The sequence below is a fragment of the Hyperolius riggenbachi genome, chromosome 2 (genome assembly GCF_040937935.1).
Source record: "Hyperolius riggenbachi isolate aHypRig1 chromosome 2, aHypRig1.pri, whole genome shotgun sequence".
NCBI lineage: Eukaryota > Metazoa > Chordata > Amphibia > Anura > Hyperoliidae > Hyperolius > Hyperolius riggenbachi.
The window spans coordinates 570,338,010-570,355,563 of NC_090647.1; the positions used below are offsets into that span (position 1 = coordinate 570,338,010).

A 17,554-nucleotide genomic window follows, 5' to 3' on the forward strand; every position below is an offset into this window, starting at 1 on the left:
GAGGGCTCTGGGATAGGGAGGAGCCGATGGATACTGGTAGTACAGGAGGCACAGTGTGAGCTCTGATGGGAGGGAGGAGACTATGAATGGTGGCAGTACAGGAGGCACAGTGTGAGCTCTGATGGGAGGAAGGAGACTATGAATGGTGGCAGTACAGGAGGCACAGTGTGAGCTCTGATGGGAGGGAAGGGTCTGGGATAGGGAGGAGCCTATGAATACTGGTAGTACAGGAGGCACAGTGTGAGCTCTGATGGGAGGGAGTGGTCCGGGATAGGGAGGAGCCTATGAATGCTGGCAGTACAGGAGGCACAGTGTGAGCTCAGATTTTATGGCCGTGTTTGTTGTTGGCAGGCTGGCGCGGTATGACTTGGTTGTCACCACCTACTCCCTGGTGTCCAAAGAGATCCCGTCCCGGAAGGAGGAGGGGGAGGTTCCGGCTCAGGACCAGGATCTGGAGGTAGGTCCCACTTACCTGATGGGAATAACCAGTAATATGTCCGCCATTGTATGATGTCCCCCATGTAGCCGGCAGAGATAGAGAGATGATGATCTTTTCCTGCTGCTGAGGATTTTATGTTCCTTTTATGCGGCTTGGCATCAGACCAATCAGAATCACCAGCTGCTGCAGCTCATTGGTCTATTTCCAATCTGCATATATTCACATACATTAACATCTCATTAGTATCTTTATGACCATCAGGAATACCAGGTTATACCGAGCTGCAGTGCATGACTATCTGCATCATGTGACTCCCCAATGCATGCTCAGGTTTTAGGAGGCGGGGTTAGCAGAGCCCCTCCCCTGAGGTGCATCCCAGGAGACCCATAGCACCTCTATCATCCCTTTGTATAGTGCTGTGTCATTGTGCAGCCCACTTCCCAGAATCCTCCTCTGCTCTCCTAGGACAGGACCGCCTCCTCTCCTCTGCTGCGCATCGCCTGGACGCGGGTCATCCTGGATGAGGCCCACAACATTAAGAACCCCAAAGTGCAGACCTCCATCGCTGTGTGCAAGCTGAGAGCCGGGGCCCGCTGGGCCGTCACCGGGACCCCCATCCAGAACAACCTGCTGGACCTCTACTCCTTATTACGGTGAGCCACCTGGAGGGGGCGCTGTTCTGTAATGTATACTGAGTATTCTGTACTGCTGGAAGGGGTGTGGCTTGTTGTGTAATGCTGTGTGGTAATGGAAGGGGTGTGGTCTGTTCTGTGATGGAAGGGGTGTGGTCTGTTGCGTAATGCTGTGTGATAATGTAAGGGGTGTGGCCTGTTGTGTAGTGCTGTGTGATCATCTAAAAGGCGTGGCTTGTCGAGTAGTGCTGTGTGGTAATTGAAGAGGTGTGGCCTGTTGAGTAATGCCTCATGGAAGGGGTGTGGCGTGTTGAGTAATGTGATGATGGAAAGGGTGTGGCTTGTGTAATGCTGTGGTAATGGAAAGGGTGGGGCTTATGTAGTATTGTGATGATGGGAAGGGGTGTGGCTTGTTGTGTAATGATGTGATGATGGAAAGGGTGTGGCTTGTGGTGTGATGCTGCTGATGGAAGGGGTGTGGTCTGTACTGTGATTATGGAAGGGGTGTGGCTTGTGTGATGATGGAAGGGGTGTGGCCCATTGTGTGATGATGGAAGGGTTGTGGCCCATTGTGTGATGCTGGAAGGGGTGTGGCTTGTGTGATGATGGGAGTGGTGTGGCTCGTTCTGTGATGATGGAAAGGGTGTGGTTTGTGTAATACTGTGTTGATGGAAGGGGTGTGGCCCATTGTGTGATGCTGGAAGGGATGTGGCTTGTGTGATGATGGAAGGGGTGTGGCTTGTTGTGTGATGATGGAAGGGGTGTGGATTGTTGTGTGATGCTGTTGATGGAAGGGGTGTGGCCCATTGTGTGATGATGGAAGGGGTGTGGTCTGTACTGTGATGATGGAAGGGGTGTGGCTTGTGTGATGGTGGAAGGGGTGTGGCCCATTGTGTGATGCCTCCGTTCATTGGCCCTCGTTACTGACAGATGCACTATGCCCCTCCCCCCAGGTTCCTGCGCTGCTCGCCATTCGATGAGTACAAGCTGTGGAAGAATCAGGTAGATAATGGCAGCAAGAAGGGAGGGGAGAGGCTGAATATCCTGACCAAGAGTCTGCTGCTGCGGAGGACCAAAGACCAGCAGGACCTCAGCGGGAAACCCCTGGTGAGTAGATGGGGGAGGAGTCTCCATCCTCTTATACCTGTACACACCATGCAATTCCCAATCTGCCCTGATCAATACTGGGATGGAGTTTGTGCAGTACAGATTTAAAAATGTATCCCGTTATCGATCAGGAGCAGATCGGAAATGATTGATTGGATTCGTTGGTCTGACAGGGAATTGCTTGGTGTGTGGCAGGCGTTATGGAGAGCATCGTCTGCGGTCAGGACTTCCGTCTCTGCTGTTGTTTCTCCCTCTGGTGTTATTAATTCATTAGAGGGCAAATTACATGTCATGTCTCCATCAGTGAGATAATTGGGTGTCAGCGGGAAACCTTGTGTTATAGAGGGAACAGAAATCTGTGTCTTTATTGGCCAAGTCTTAAGGCTGGCACACACCATGCAATTTTACTTCAGATTCTACGTCCAATTGAGAAAAAGATTAAAGGGCAACTAAGGTGAGAGAGATATGGAAGCTGCTATATTTATTTCCCTTTAAGCAATGCCAGTTGCCTGGCTGTCCTGCTGATCCTCTGCCTCTAATACTATTAGCCATAGCCCCTGAACAAGCATGCAGCAGATCCGGTATTTCCGACATTGTCAGCTCTGACAAGATTAGCTACATGCTTGTTTCTGATGTTATTTAGACACTACTGCAGCCAAAAAGACCAGCAGGATAGCCAGGCAACTGGTATTGTTTAAAAGGAAATAAATATGGCAGCCTCCATACCACTCTCACTTCAGTTCCCTTTTATAGCAGACAAATGTTATCTCAACACAGTAGCTGAGGAAGATGTGAGGACATCTTGTGGCCAAATAGTAAAATTACACCTACATACATTTATTTTAACAAAGCCCCAGGTCAGTAAATCTGCCTTCCTTTCTTTTCCTTGGTGTTTCCTTTAAGGGGAAAAACCACTCAGTGGTCAACTCCTTACACCAGGCAGATATAGATCTATCTCAATGGATTATTCTCACTCTTTGCACTTCCAAGAGGACGCAGCTAGTTAGAACTGGCAACTTCTCCTCCAGCATAAGAACGACCAACACCGGCGCCCCGTAAGGGTGTGTACTGCCCCCCGATTCTTCTCTCCCTGTACATTAACAGCTGCACCTCATCTGCTGACTCAGTCATCGGCGCCACAAAGATAACCCTATAAGGATAAATAATAAAGATAGTTTAACCACTTTACCCCCAGCCGTACGGATTTCTCCGTCCCTTTTTCCATCCTTTTACCACCAGGGGCGGAGAAATCCGTACTTCCCGCCGCTGTCCGCGCTACCGCTCGCTCATGCGCGCACTCATGCACGCCGCCGCCTGCTCGCCCAGAGATCAAGGAACGGGAAAAAACATTCCCGTTCATTGATCTAAGCCCCGCAATGATCCGCTGCTTCTATGAGAAGCAGCGCAATTATTGTGAAAAAATAAAAACTTTCCCGCCCTCATAGCACTTCCTGCAAGCATCCTTCCGGACCCTTGCAGGTCGCATAAACAGAATGTTACTGTGACCATCTTGTGGCCAAATGGTAAAACTACACCCTAAAGCATTTTTCACATACAAATACATTAGTTTTACACAAAAAACAATTGTAATAAAAAAAAAAAAATGTACAATTAAAAAAAATACATAAATAGTTACCTTAGGGACTGAACTTTTTAAGTATTTATGTCAGGAGGGTATAACACTGTTACTTTATATACTATGGGCTTGTAATTAGGGATGGACGCAAAACTGAAAAAAATACACCTTTATTTCCAAATAAAATATTGGCGCCAAACATTGTGATAGGGACATAATTTAAACGGGTTTTATAACCGGGACAATTGGGCAAATTTCATGGGTTTTAATTACAGTAGCATGCATTATTTAAAAACTATAATGGCCGAAAACTGAAAAATATTTTTTTTCCCACATGTTTCCTATTTTCCCATTAAAACACATTTAGAATAAAATAATTCTTGGCATAATGTCCCACCTAAAGAAAGCCTAATTGGTGGCGGAAAAAACAAGATATAGTTCATTTCATTGTGATAAGTAATGATAAAGTTATATGCGAATTAATGGAAGGAGCGCTGAAAGGTGAAAATTGTTCTGGCGCTCAAGGGGTAAAACCCCTCAGTGGTGAAGTGGTTAACAGCTAAGCTGCAGTATTGTATTGACACTGATTAACCAAAATAAGGACAGGATCAAGGTTTATTCTGGATCCCCATATGCTTGCAATAAGAGACGCCCAGTGGAACCAGGATCACTGTACCTTCAACAAAACGAAATGCTATTTACATCCAAACCCCCACCAGCCCAACATGTTTCACCCCCTAAAATGGAGGCTTCGTCAGGGGTTACCCCTGCCACTGCTGGACCTCCTCTATACATCTAGAATGAGGCCAAGGGCCAACAGGATTACACATGACCACTGCCACCCCGACAGCCACTTCTCCAATTTCCTTCCCTCGGTGCGCCACCTGTCACACTTGGCAAATTAAGTTGATTCTAGTACCATATACACACACTATATGCATACACCTGCATTGTACAGCTAACACTCCATTCTCCTGTGCTGTACAGGTGGAGCTGCCGCAGAGGAGCAGCGTGGTGCATCAGCTGAAGCTGGCAGAGCAGGAGCAGGCCGTGTACGACGTGATATTTGCCAGATCCAGGTGAGTCCGGGGACCCCATTACCTCTCTTCCAAGATGCATTGCACAGCACAGGGAGGGCCTTCCAGTGAAGTCCCTGTACTTGGGCATGTGTGCTGGGTCCGGAGGGTAGAGAGGGCGGGTCTCTCACCCTGTACTGGGCATGTGTGCTGGGTCCGGAGGGTAGAGAGGGCTGGGCTCTCTCTGTACTGGGCATGTGTGCTGGGTCCGGAGGGTAGATAGGGCGGGGCTCTCTCCCTGTACTGGGCATGTGTGCTGGGTCCGGAGGGTAGAGAGGGCGGGGCTCGCTCCCTGTGCTGGGCATGTGTGCTGGGTCCAGAGGGTAGAGAGGGCGGGGCTCTCTCCCTGTACTGGGCTGGTGTGCTGGGTCCGGAGGGTAGAGAGGGCGGGGATCTCTCCCTGTACTGGGCATGTGTGCTGGGTCCGGAGGGTAGAGCGGGCGGGGATCTCTCCCTGTACTGGGCATGTGTGCTGGGTCCGGAGGGTAGAGCGGGCGGGGATCTCTCCCTGTACTGGGCATGTGTGCTGGGTCTGGAGGGTAGAGAGGGCGGGGCTCTCTCCCTGTGCTGGGCATGTGTGCTGGGTCCAGAGGGTAGAGAGGGCGGGGCTCTCTCCCTGTACTGGGCTGGTGTGCTGGGTCCGGAGGGTAGAGAGGGCGGGGCTCTCTCTGTACTGGGCATGTGTGCTGGGTCCGGAGGGTAGAGAGGGCGGGTCTCTCACCCTGTACTGGGCATGTGTGCTGGGTCCGGAGGGTAGAGAGGGCTGGGCTCTCTCTGTACTGGGCATGTGTGCTGGGTCCGGAGGGTAGAGGGGGCGGGGCTCTCTCCCTGTACTGGGCTGGTGTGCTGGGTCCGGAGGGAAGAGAGGGCGGGGCTCTCTCTGTACTGGGCATGTGTGCTGGGGCCGGAGGGTAGAGAGGGCGGGGCTCTCTCCCTGTACTGGGCTGGTGTGCTGGGTCCAGAGGGTAGAGAGGGCGGGGCTCTCTCCCTGTACTGGGCTGGTGTGCTGGGTCCAGAGGGTAGAGAGGGCGGGGCTCTTTCTCTGTACTGGGCAAGTGTGCTGGGTCCGGAGGGTAGGGAGGGCTGAAATAGGAGGATAGCTTCATGCCACAATGTCTCCTCTGCTTCTCTTGCAGATCTACTTTGCAGGACTATCTGAAGAGACACCAGGGAGGGTCTCTGGCTGCATCCGGGGGGTCTGATAATCCCTTTGAGAGAGGTGAGTATGGAAGCCTCACACATTGCTTCTGGTATTATTCCTCATCCCATGTCACACTGATCAGCCACAATACTGAAGCCCCTTGCCTGGCATTGTGTAGGTCCACCTTGTGTGTCGTATCAAGGCCTGGACCCCACAAGACCAGCAAAGGTGTCCCATGGGTGGTCCAGAGGCTCCCCGAATCCTCCTATAACCCACCCATCTAGCACATGGTCTATCCTTATCTCCTGGCTGGGAGTGGCCGTGGAGGAATGTCCGCTCATGTCCAGTAGAATGAAACACTCGTGCATGGAGGAAATAAAGGCCCTGCACAATCGGCTCCATTCTACTGGGCATGTGCGTACCTCATACAAACATGCCTTTGTCTGGATGCACACGGCCACGCTCATGCCCGGGAGATAAAGAGGGAACCAGCGCTGGAACGGCTAGATCTGTGGCACAGGAGTCTTCTCTCTCTCCCGCTCTCCTGTAACCCCTCCTCTCTGTCTCATCACAGTGGCACTCCTGTAACCCCTCTTCTCTGTCTCATCACAGTGGCTCTCCTGTAACCCCTCCTCTCTGTCTCATCACAGTGGCACTCCTGTAACCCCTCCTCTCTGTCTCATCACAGTGGCACTCCTGTAACCCCTCCTCTCTGTCTCATCACAGTGGCACTCCTGTAACCCCTCCTCTCTGTCTCATCACAGTGGCACTCCTGTAACCCCTCCTCTCTGTCTCGTCACAGTGGCACTCCTGTAACCCCTCCCCTCTGTCTCGTCACAGTGGCTCTCCTGTAACCCCTCCTCTCTGTCTCATCACAGTGGCACTCCTGTAACCCCTCCTCTCTGTCTCATCACAGTGGCACTCCTGTAACCCCTCCTCTCTGTCTCATCACAGTGGCACTCCTGTAACCCCTCCTCTCTGTCTCATCACAGTGGCACTCCTGTAACCCCTCTTCTCTGCCTTGTCACAGTGGCTGTCCTGTAACCCCTACCCTCTGTCTCGTCACAGTGGCTCTCCTGTAATCATTCTGCTCTGTCTCGTTACAGTGGCTCTCCTGTAATCCCTCTGCTCTGCCTCGTCACAGTGGCTCTCCTGTAACCCCTCCCCTCTGTCTCGTCACAGTGGCTCTCCTGTAACCCCTCCCCTCTGTCTCGTCACAGTGGCTCCCCTGTAATCCCTCTGCTCTGCATCGTCACAGTGGCTCACCTGTAATCCCTCTGCTCTGCCTCATCACAGTGGCACTCCTGTAACACCTCCCCTCTGTCTTGTCACAGTGGCTGTCCTGTAACTGCTTCCCTCTGTCTGGTCACAGTGGTTGTCCTGTAACCCCTCCCCTCTGTCTCATCACAGTGGCTCTCCTGTAACCCCTCCCTTCTCTCATCGCAGTGGCTCGGGAGTTTGGCTCCACCCAGGCAGAGATTTCCTCCGCGCCCGTTCCCCAGGCCTCCAGCACCGTGCACATCCTGACGCTGCTCCTCCGCCTGCGCCAATGCTGCTGCCACCCCTCCCTGCTGAAGACGGTGAGTCCTCCCTGTGATTTCTGTCTGTGACATCTCATGCGTCAGTCTGAGTCACCTGACCCTGCAGTAATGGTGGACTGCAATACGTAGCTGATGGTGAAGAGGCCATGCTAGGAAGATACCGGTGGGAATGATCTCACCTCCTGGTTTATGATGTCACACTGCCAGAATTATCTGAAGAGTAATCAGCATAGCTGATACACCTCTTTTCTCTCCTGCAGACGCTGGACCAGACAGAGCTGAAGACTGAGGGGCTCGATCTAACTCTGGAGGAGCAGCTCAATGCCCTGTCCTTGTGTGACCTTAACACCCCCGACCCCAAATCCAAGGTGTCCCTCAATGGTACCAACTTCAGTTCCGAACTGTTCCAGAGCGAGAGCTGCAGCACCAAGGTGACCGCCTGACCTCTGAGTGACCGCCTGACCTCTGAGTGACCGCCTGACCTCTGAGTGACTGCCTGACCTCTGAGTGACTGCCTGACATCGGTGTGAGCGGCTGACCTCTGAGTGACTGCCTGACCTCTGAGTGACTGCCTGACATCGGTGTGAGCGGCTGACCTCTGAGTGACCAGCTGACACCTGAGTGACCGGTTGACATTAGAGTCACCGGCTGAGATCGGATTGACTGGCTTATATTTGTGCTACAGACATGTTTCCCTTTTACTGCCTATCTTATCACAAAGTCTGAAGAAAGTGACTTCTGCTGCCAGCTCACACTTCCAGACACTGAAGCAGCTATGGAAAGTGCACTTTAGAAGCTGATATTAGCCAGTAGGCTGAGTCTACACTTCTATGTTGCCACTCACACCCCTCAGAGCCTCTTCAGTGACCGGAAAGGCTGTCAGATAAGATTGGCGCTGAATAGAGGAAAAAGCTGTTTTTAACCCTTTTGCTGCTGGATTACAAACTCTGACACATGTACAGTGGGTTGAAAAAGTATTCGGCCCTCTTGAAGTTTTCCACATTTTGTCACATTACTGCCACAAATATGAATCAATTTTATTGGAATTCCCCGTGAAAGACCAATACAAAGTGGTGTACATGTGAGAAGTGGTTTAAAAATCATACATCGTTCCAAACATTTTTTACAAATAAATAACTGCAAAGTGGGGTGTGCGTAATTATTCAGCCCCCTGAGTCAATACTTTGTAGAACCACCTTTTGCTGCAATTACAGCTGCCAGTCTTTTAGGGTATGTCTCTACCAGCTTTGTACATCTAGAGACTGAAATCCTTGCCCAATCTTCTTTGCAAAACAGCTCCAGCTCAGTCAGATTAGATGGACAGAGTTTGTGAACAGCAGTTTTCAGATCTTGCCACAGATTCTCGATTGGATTTAGATCTGGACTTTGACTGGGCCATTCTAACACATAGATATGTTTTGTTTTAAACCATTCCATTGTTGCCCTGGCTTTATGTTTAGAGTCGTTGTCCTGCTGGAAGGTGAACCTCCGCCCCAGTCTCAAGTCTTTTGCAGACTCCAAGAGGTTTTCTTCCAAGATTGCCCTGTATTTGGCTCCATCCATCTTCCCATCAACTCTGACCAGCTTCCCTGTCCCTGCTGAAGAGAAGCACCCCCAGAGCATGATGCTGCCACCACTATATTTGACAGTGGGGATGGTGTGTTCAGCGTAATGTGCAGTGTTAGTTTTCCGCCACACATAGCGTTTTGGCCAAAAAGTTCCATTTTGGTCTCATCTGACCAGAGCACCTTCTTCCACATGGTTGCTGTGTCCCCCACATGGCTTGTGGCAAACTGCAAATGGGACTTCTTATGCTTTCTGTTAACAATGGCTTTCTTTTTTCCACTCTTCCATAAAGGCCAACTTTGTGCAGTGCATGACTAATAGTTGTCCTATGGACAGAGTCTCCCACCTGAGCTGTAGATCTCTGCAGCTCATCCAGAGTCACCATGGGCCTCTTGACTGCATTTCTGATAAGCTCTCCTTGTTCGGCCTGTCAGTTTAGGCGGACGGACTTGTCTTGGTAGGTTTACAGTTGTGCCATACTCCTTACATTTCTGAATGATCGCTTGAACAGTGCTCCGTGGGATGTTCAAGGCTTTGGAAATCTTTTTGTAGACTAAGCCTGCTTTACATTTCTCAATAACTGTATCCCTGACCTGTCTGGTGTGTTCTTTGGACTTCATGGTGTTGTTGCTCCCAATATTCTCTTAGACAACCTCTGAGGCCATCACAGAGCAGCTGTATTTGTACTGACATTAGATTACACACAGGTGCACTCTATTTAGTCATTAGCACTCATCAGGCAATGTCTATGGGCAACTGACTGCACTCAGATCAAAGGGGGCCGAATAATTACGCACACCCCACTTTGCAGTTATTTATTTGTAAAAAATGTTTGGAATCCTGTATGATTTTCGTTCCACTTCTCACGTGTACACCACTTTGTATTGGTCTATCAGGTGGACTTCCAATAAAATTGATGCATGTTTGTGGCAGTAATGTGACAAAATGTGGAAAACGTCAAGGGGGCCGAATACTTTTGCAAGCCACTGTATATTTTACATTCAATACAGGAATACTGCCTGCTGTAACTCTAGATGAGTGCATCAGCTGGGGACATAAATGATTGTTCTCTTTCCTTCCACCAGATCGGTTCTCTGATGTCAGAGCTGCGGGCCATTACCAGCGGCAGCGAGGTGCTACAGAAGAGGTGAGAGACCCACACTGGAGGGGGAGGGGCAGAATAAAGGGGCGGGGTATAGGGAATGTCATGCATTTCTGAATCTAAGCAGCAGAACAGTAATCTCAGGATTTATTTGCCACAAGGAGTTGAGAATAATACAATCTTTTCTGTCATTCCTTCATCTGACATTAACAAACCTCCCTCTTCTCCCCCTGGATTCCCATCTAACTGAAGAGTCCTGATTGGCTGGAGAGGAGAGGATTCTGGGTAGCAGTGGGGCTGATGGAAGTTTGGTTCAGATGGGTAATAATAGCAGTGACTGGTCCTCATAGGATGCTGGGGGTAGTAGTAGTAGTGGTGATGATGTGTGCTCTTCTGTTGCCAGTGTCATCGTGTCTCAGTGGCCCCTATAGGATGCTGGGTGTAGTAGTAGTGGTGGTGATGATGGGTGTGTTCTTCTGTTGCCAGTGTCATTGTGTCTCAGTGGCCCCTATAGGATGCTGGGTGTAGTAGTAGTGGTGGTGATGATGGGTGTGTTCTTCTGTTGCCAGTGTCATTGTGTCTCAGTGGACCAGCATGCTGAAGATTGTGGCCGTTCATCTGAAGCGTCTCGGACTGTCCTACGTCACTATCGATGGTTCAGTGAACCCCAAACAACGCATGGATGTGGTGGAGGAGTTCAATCTGAACCCCCACAGACCCCAGGTAGGAAGTCCTCACTGGCTGCGGAGTCACAGAACATTGTTCGGTATTGTGGGTATGTGTAGGGATGTGCATGTATCAGGCAGTGCCTATGTGTGAGCGCATGTGTGTGTGTGCATGTAATCAGGCGGTGTGTGTGTGTGTGTGTGTGTGTGTGTGTGTGTGTGTGTGTGTGTGCGTGCGTGCGCATGTGTTAGGCAGTGCCTATGTGCGTGCGCATGTGACAGGCGGTGCCTATGTGTGTGTGTGTGCGCATGTGTTAGGCAGCGGGGGGGGGGGGGGGGGGGTTGCGTACATGAGTCAGGCTGTGCCTCTGTCTGTGTGGGTGGGTCTCCATCTGTGTGTGTGCCTCTGTATCAGCCCTGGTCAGTCCGCTTCCTCTCTGGGCTCAGGGTAATTGTCCTGTAATAATCTGACTCTCTGCTTCCTCTGCAGGTCATGCTGGTGTCTCTCTGCGCTGGAGGCGTGGGCTTAAACCTGATTGGTGGGAACCACCTCTTCCTGCTGGACATGCATTGGTAACGCCCCCTTTTCCTCTTACTGTCTTTGTATATTACATGAAATAGAAAATCGTTGAGGTTGGTACAAAAAGAATATCCTTAGTAGTTTTCCACTTACACCAACTAGTCACAAAAACATATATAAGGTTATAGGATTAAAAACAAGTAGAGCTTCGGAAACCAAGATTAGTCGTGCTTTTATGTTTACCTGGCTCACCACTGAGGGGTTTATCCCCTTAACCCTCCTGGCGGTATAAAAAAATCTGCCAGGAGGGAGCGCATCAGTTTTTAAAAAAAAATGTTTTACCTATATCATGTAGCGAGCCCAGGGCTCGCTACATGATAGCCGCTGCTCAGCGGCATCCCCCCGCCCTCTTCGATCGCCTTCGGCGATCTCCGATCAGGAAATCCCGTTCAAAGAACGGGATTTCCTGGAGGGCTTCCCCCGTCGCCATGGCGACGGTGCGGGATGACGTCACTGACGTCGGGACGTCATTGGGAGTCCCGGGCCACCCCTCAGCGCTGGCTGGCACTGATTGGCCAGGCAGCGCACGGGGTCTGGGGGGGGGGGCGTGCGGCGCGACGGATAGCGGCGATCGTGCGCGGGGCGGCGGCGATCAGTGTGCTGGCGCAGCTAGCAAAGTGCTAGCTGCGTCCAGCAAAAAAAAAATTAAACAAATCGGCCCAGCAGGGCCTGAGCGGCACCCTCCGGCGGCTTACCCCGAACTACGTTCGGGGTTACCGCCAAGGAGGTTAAAGGGAACCTGAAGCGAGGAAAATTATTTAAAATAAACACATGACGTAGCTGCAAATGAATATTAGATACTAACCTCACCGCCAGTTCCTCTCAGAAACTCACCATTTTCTTCTTACTGTGATGCCTTCCAGTTCTGACAATATTTTATCAGGACCGAAATATACCAGTTGCTGTCAGTTATAGATCAGCAGCTGACAGTTACAACTGAATGTGCAAGGTAATGTCCATGTTTCCCTATGGATGAAGTGGGTGATATTACAGTTTAACAGTGTGCAGAAAGCTGTTAGGGGGTAATGGCCATTTTCGAAATGGAGGAAGGAAAAATCAGTTGATCACAGTGGACAAACAGGACGCAGGAGAGGAGAAAGAGATTGAGAAGTAGACTATACGGGAGGTAAGTATGACCTGGGTATGGCTATTTTGACTTTTTATTTTCAGTTCAGGTTCTCTTTAAGGACCAGAGCAATTTTCTCCTTTCAGCGATCCTTCAATTCATTTGTCAATAAGTTTATTGCTACTTATCACAACAAAATGATCTACGGTATATCTTTCGTTTTTTGCCCCAGTTGGGCTTTTTTTGGGTGGTACAATATGCTAAGAATTATTTTATTATATTATATATCTATTATTTTATTATTTTCTTTTTAGACTATATAAGAAGTCCAATGTCAGCAGCTGATAGTGGGTTCACGCGTAGATAAAATTCCAGGGTAAGGTTCAGTCTATATAAAGAGAGCAGTGCGCACTCCACAGTGATCTGAAAAGAAAGCACAAAGCTCCCCTAGCATAATACTGTAACTGGTAAAAGGCCAGCAGCACACAGTGACCAGAACATCGGCATCCTCGGACAGAGGCTCCCCGGATAGCTGGCCCCTCATACAGCAGGTGGATCTAGCGCTTGGGCTGTCATCAAGTCAGTAAGGATAACCCAGGAACGATTCCACTGATATAACCACAGCAGGCATCCACCAGGATCCATAGAAAGTAAGGTGCACAGCACGTCAGCTCTCCGGGGCTCTGTAAGTTTAACCACTTCACCTCCAGATCTTGTTTCCCCTTATGGACCAGAGCAGTTTTGACGCTTTAGCGGTGTCCCTTTTTAATCAGCAATAATTTCATCTGTACTCGTGCCACATAAATGATCTATATATCGTTTTTTCAGGACAAACTAAGCTTTCATTGGGGGGTATTTGGTCGCAAGTAAAATGTTCTTCTCTATGCATTTTAATGGGAAAAAGGTGGAAATTAATGCATTATTTCTCAATTTTGACCAATTCCTGTTTAAAAATAAAAAGTGCTACTGACATAAAAACTGCCCCCCCTCCCCCAGTATAGATATCCAGATGTGTCCCCAATATCAGCCCCCCCCCCCCCCCAGCATAGCCAGATGTGTCCCCTGTGTTTGCCACCCCCAGAATAGATTGACAGATGCACCCCCAGGAATAGTGCCCCCCTTTATAGCCAGATGTGTCCCTGGGATCAGCATTACCCCATTATAGCCAGATGTACCCCTATGATTAGTGCTGCCCCCCCATTACAGCCAAATGTGCCCCCAGTATTCGGTTATGGCCCCCCAGGTGCCCAGATGTGCCAAATAATTAAATCCCCCCTCCCCTTGATTAATCAGATGCCCCCCTAGTAAGGTCTGTACCCCCCTTTACATATCCCCCCCCCCCCCCCCAGAATCAATAGCCAGAAGTCGTCAAACCCCCCCCCCCCCCACCCCCCTCATCAGGCAGCCCCCTCCTTGCACAAATCATGAAAAAAAACATCCACCAGCAAGCAGCGTCTCTCCCCTTACCTCATTCCCGCGACTATCCTGACCGGCATTACGCGGCTGAACGCAGAGCAGGGAGCGGAGGCTGCTTGCTGGTGGATTTTTTAAATGATTTGTGCAAGGAGAGGGACAGATGAAGGATCGTTCATGGGAGGGGGGTGGACTATTTAGCTACAAGGGAACATGTTCCCTTTCACCCATTAGTAATGCAGCTGACCGGATGGTGCACAGCAGGGCTGCATGCTGAAATGGTACATCTACATCATGGGGGCTTGGAGGGTGCCACAGATGACGTAGATATACTGTAGCAGTGGAAAAACTGGTTATACAACGCGCGTCCCGCCAATGAACTTTCCCAGGAGCATGCAAACTACAAGAGTGTTCTATTCCTCGAGCGTAATGACGTCAGCCCCTGATGAGTCCTATTGGACGAAACGGCGTAGGGCGGAGCCAGTGCGTGGTGGCGTCCTTACACTCGAGGAATAGCGCGCTCTTGTAGCTAGTATGCTCCTGGGGAGGTTCACTGGCGGGACGCCGCTGTGTTTAAACTTACAGTGCCCAGGAGAGCTAACGTGCTGTGCACCTTACTTTCTATGGATCCTGGTGGATGCCTGCCGTGGTCATATCAGTGGAATCCCTCCTGGGTTCTCCTTACTGGCTGGATGACAGCTCAAGCGCTAGATCCACCTGCTGTATGAGGTGGCAGCTATCCGGTGAGCCCCTGTCTGATTGAGGATGCTGATGTTCTGGTCACTGTGTGCTGCTGACCTTTTACCAGTTACAGTATTATGCTAGGGGGAGCTTTCTGCTTCCTTTTCAGATATTGATCACTGTGGAGTGCGCAGCCCTATCTTTTTATAGACTATCGTAATTACATAGGTTTAGTAAAGGCAGTTAATTGCAATTTTTCAACTGTTTTATTTGTGTCCCCCCTCCCCCCACTTCTTCTATACAACATGGCACCCCTGGCCTCTCCGTACTGATCTGAAGTGTATCAGCACAAGTGTGGGCATATTATGTTTGTTTAGCATGAATTATAAATGATAAACCTCTTATTGGCCAGGTAGGTGCCACTGGCAGCACAGACAGTTCATGTTGCAGACGGTTCTCTTTGCAGGAATCCAGCACTGGAAGACCAGGCCTGCGACCGCATCTACCGGGTGGGGCAGCGCAGAGACGTGGTCATCCACAGGTGAGTGATGTCACTTTCTTTCTCCTTCCCCTATTCGGACAGGATACTGGTCTGTGCAATTATTGTGGGTAATATCAGAGCGATACCAGTAACTGTTGTGTGCTGCACGGCTGCTGCAGAGGGAGGTACTGACAGGAAGGGGGCGTGTCCTCTGTCACATGATACCAGTAACTGTTGTGTGCTGCACGGCTGCTGCAGAGGGAGGTGCTGATAGGAAGGGGGCGTGTCCACTGTCACATGATCCCAGTAACTGCTGTGCTGCAGAGTGAGGTGCTGACAGGAAGAGGGCGTGTCCTCTGTCACATGATACCAGTAACTGTTGTGTGCTGCACAGCTGCTGCAGAGTGAGGTACTGACAGGAAGGGGGCGTGTCCTCTGTCACATGATACCAGTAACTTGTGTGCTGCATGGCTGCTGCAGAGGGAGGTGCTGACAGGAAGGGGGTGTGTCCTCTGTCACATGATACCAGTAACTGTTGTGTTCTGCATGGCTGCTGCAGAGTGAGGTACTGACAGGAAGGGGGCGTGTCCTCTTACATACCAGTAACTGTTGTGTGCTGCCCCCTGCAGGTTTGTATGCGAGGGGACGGTGGAGGAGAAGATCTGCCAACTCCAGGAGAAGAAGAAAGATCTGGCCAAGAAAGTCCTCGCCGGTAACAGCACCAACTTCACCAAACTCACCTTGGCTGATCTGCGGCTGCTGTTTGGGGTGTAAGCGGAGTGCTGCTAGTCTCCCCATCCCCCACAGAGGGGCACCAGGACTGGCAGCCATGTTGTGCCGCTGTCACGGTCACCTGATGCTCAGGCCTCTCCTGATTGGAGGACACTACAGAGGAAGGTCTTGTCTGTATTTATTTTATTGTTATTTTCTTATCTGTGTTGTAATAAAGCAGAGTCTTTATATAATTCTGTGTTGTGTTACCACTTAGGGAGCGGAGCAGAGCTGGGGTGGCGGTGCTACCTGTGGGTGTGTTGAGGGTACCTGTGTGTTGGGAGTCTCTGTGGCAGACGGTTGACGGAGTGGAGCCCCGGCACTCAAGTAGGGATGCGCTTGCATCGGCACGCGCGATCCTCGCTAATCTCCTCCCCCAGGACTTGATGCCTTCCAGCGTTAGGCGGTCCTGGGGGAGCCACTCTGTGGTCGCTGATCGCCGTTAGGCTCTCGCAGAGTGGTTACATTGTATTGTGTGTGTGTGGCGACCTTCTTAGCGTACTGATCCAGCCGCTTGCCTGCTTTACGCTATTGGTGGATTATGTTGGCGCTTTATAAATCAATGATCATAAAAAGTTTGATGCTTCAGAGAAAAAAAACACATTACATTCAAAGTCGCTTTATAACTCTCCAGAACTTTCACACCAACAAACTATACATTTGGCATATCTTGTAAGGATATCGCCACCGCCATGCAGTATGGGGCCAACAGATACTGAATACTGTGACCAGATTGTATAGGTAAACCAGCATGCTAAATGGAAGTGAGCAAAATTGTCCAATCAGAATTGGATGTGTGTACGCACCCTAAAGGCGCGTACACACGCCGGACTATTCTTAAACCGCCCACAGGACGGTCGTTCTGACGACAGTTTGCATGCGATTACAGGCTGTCGTCAGACTAATAAGGTTGGCTTTGACTGATTCGCTCAGCGGGTCGGTCACAACCAGCCTCGTCAGTCTGACGACAGATGCAAGCTGTCATCTGAACGACCACCCCGCGGGCGGGTCTCAAGACCCGTAGTTTAAAAATATCTGGCATGTGTACGCGCCTTAAAGGGACTCCGAGCAGTGCAGTAACTATGGAAAGATGCATACCATTTTGAAGCTCTCTTTCTCCTCTTTCCAATGCTATATAAACCGATGCCCTATGCCTTTTAGTTTTCGCGGCCGCCATCTTGGATTCCTTATTCAGCATTGTATTACACAGGACGACACTTTCCCCAGTGTCGGCAGCTCCATTCAGCACAATGCAATGAAATATAAGGAAGCCAGGGGGATATAATTACAAACATCATGCTGGTAGGTGTGAGGATATAATTAATTAGTTGTGGGTATGGTTAAAGGCATATCCACAGGCACTGCTCTGAGTCCCTTTAAGGCAGGGATGCCCATTGCATATATCGTAATCTACCTTTACATGACAATGGATTTTCTGTAGACTGCACACATCGGAGTACGCACTTTGGGGCGAGTTTAGTCCGATATGCGTTCTGGAGGTTTGTGCAGCACTCTGATGTAGCTACTGCCAATTACAATCTTGGCACAGGAGGATGCTGGGATCTGCCTCTGATTGGCTGGTAATCTGTGTACTGCTGGAGTGGGCGATGTGCAAGCCCTTCGGTCTGTGCAGAGCATGAGGAGATGGATCTTCCAGTACAGATACAACGAGCCAGTGTTTCAGGACACTGAGGAGGTGTAACACATCACCCTGAAT

General features: G+C 50.2%; 1 protein-coding gene across 5 annotated transcripts in view; it reads left to right on the plus strand.

The window, feature by feature from the left end:
• The window catches only part of TTF2 (transcription termination factor 2), an 84,752-nt gene extending 68,721 nt beyond the window's left edge, over positions 1-16,031 (plus strand). For 4 of the 5 annotated variants that reach the window (XM_068271017.1, XM_068271018.1, XM_068271019.1 and 1 more), the window contains 12 exons: positions 352-457; positions 905-1,092; positions 2,025-2,178; positions 4,742-4,833; positions 5,967-6,049; positions 7,418-7,551; positions 7,773-7,943; positions 10,164-10,225; positions 10,750-10,903; positions 11,336-11,418; positions 15,052-15,126; positions 15,696-16,031. In XM_068271017.1, coding sequence (XP_068127118.1) covers positions 352-457; positions 905-1,092; positions 2,025-2,178; positions 4,742-4,833; positions 5,967-6,049; positions 7,418-7,551; positions 7,773-7,943; positions 10,164-10,225; positions 10,750-10,903; positions 11,336-11,418; positions 15,052-15,126; positions 15,696-15,840 — 1,447 coding nt within the window. In that variant the 3' untranslated portion in view covers positions 15,841-16,031. Of the gene's footprint in view, positions 1-351; positions 458-904; positions 1,093-2,024; positions 2,179-4,741; positions 4,834-5,966; positions 6,050-7,417; positions 7,552-7,772; positions 7,944-10,163; positions 10,226-10,749; positions 10,904-11,335; positions 11,419-12,805; positions 12,859-15,051; positions 15,127-15,695 lie in introns of those variants that run through there. The other variant, XM_068271020.1, reaches the window with a different exon arrangement.
• Positions 16,032-17,554: the final 1,523 nt, after the last annotated feature.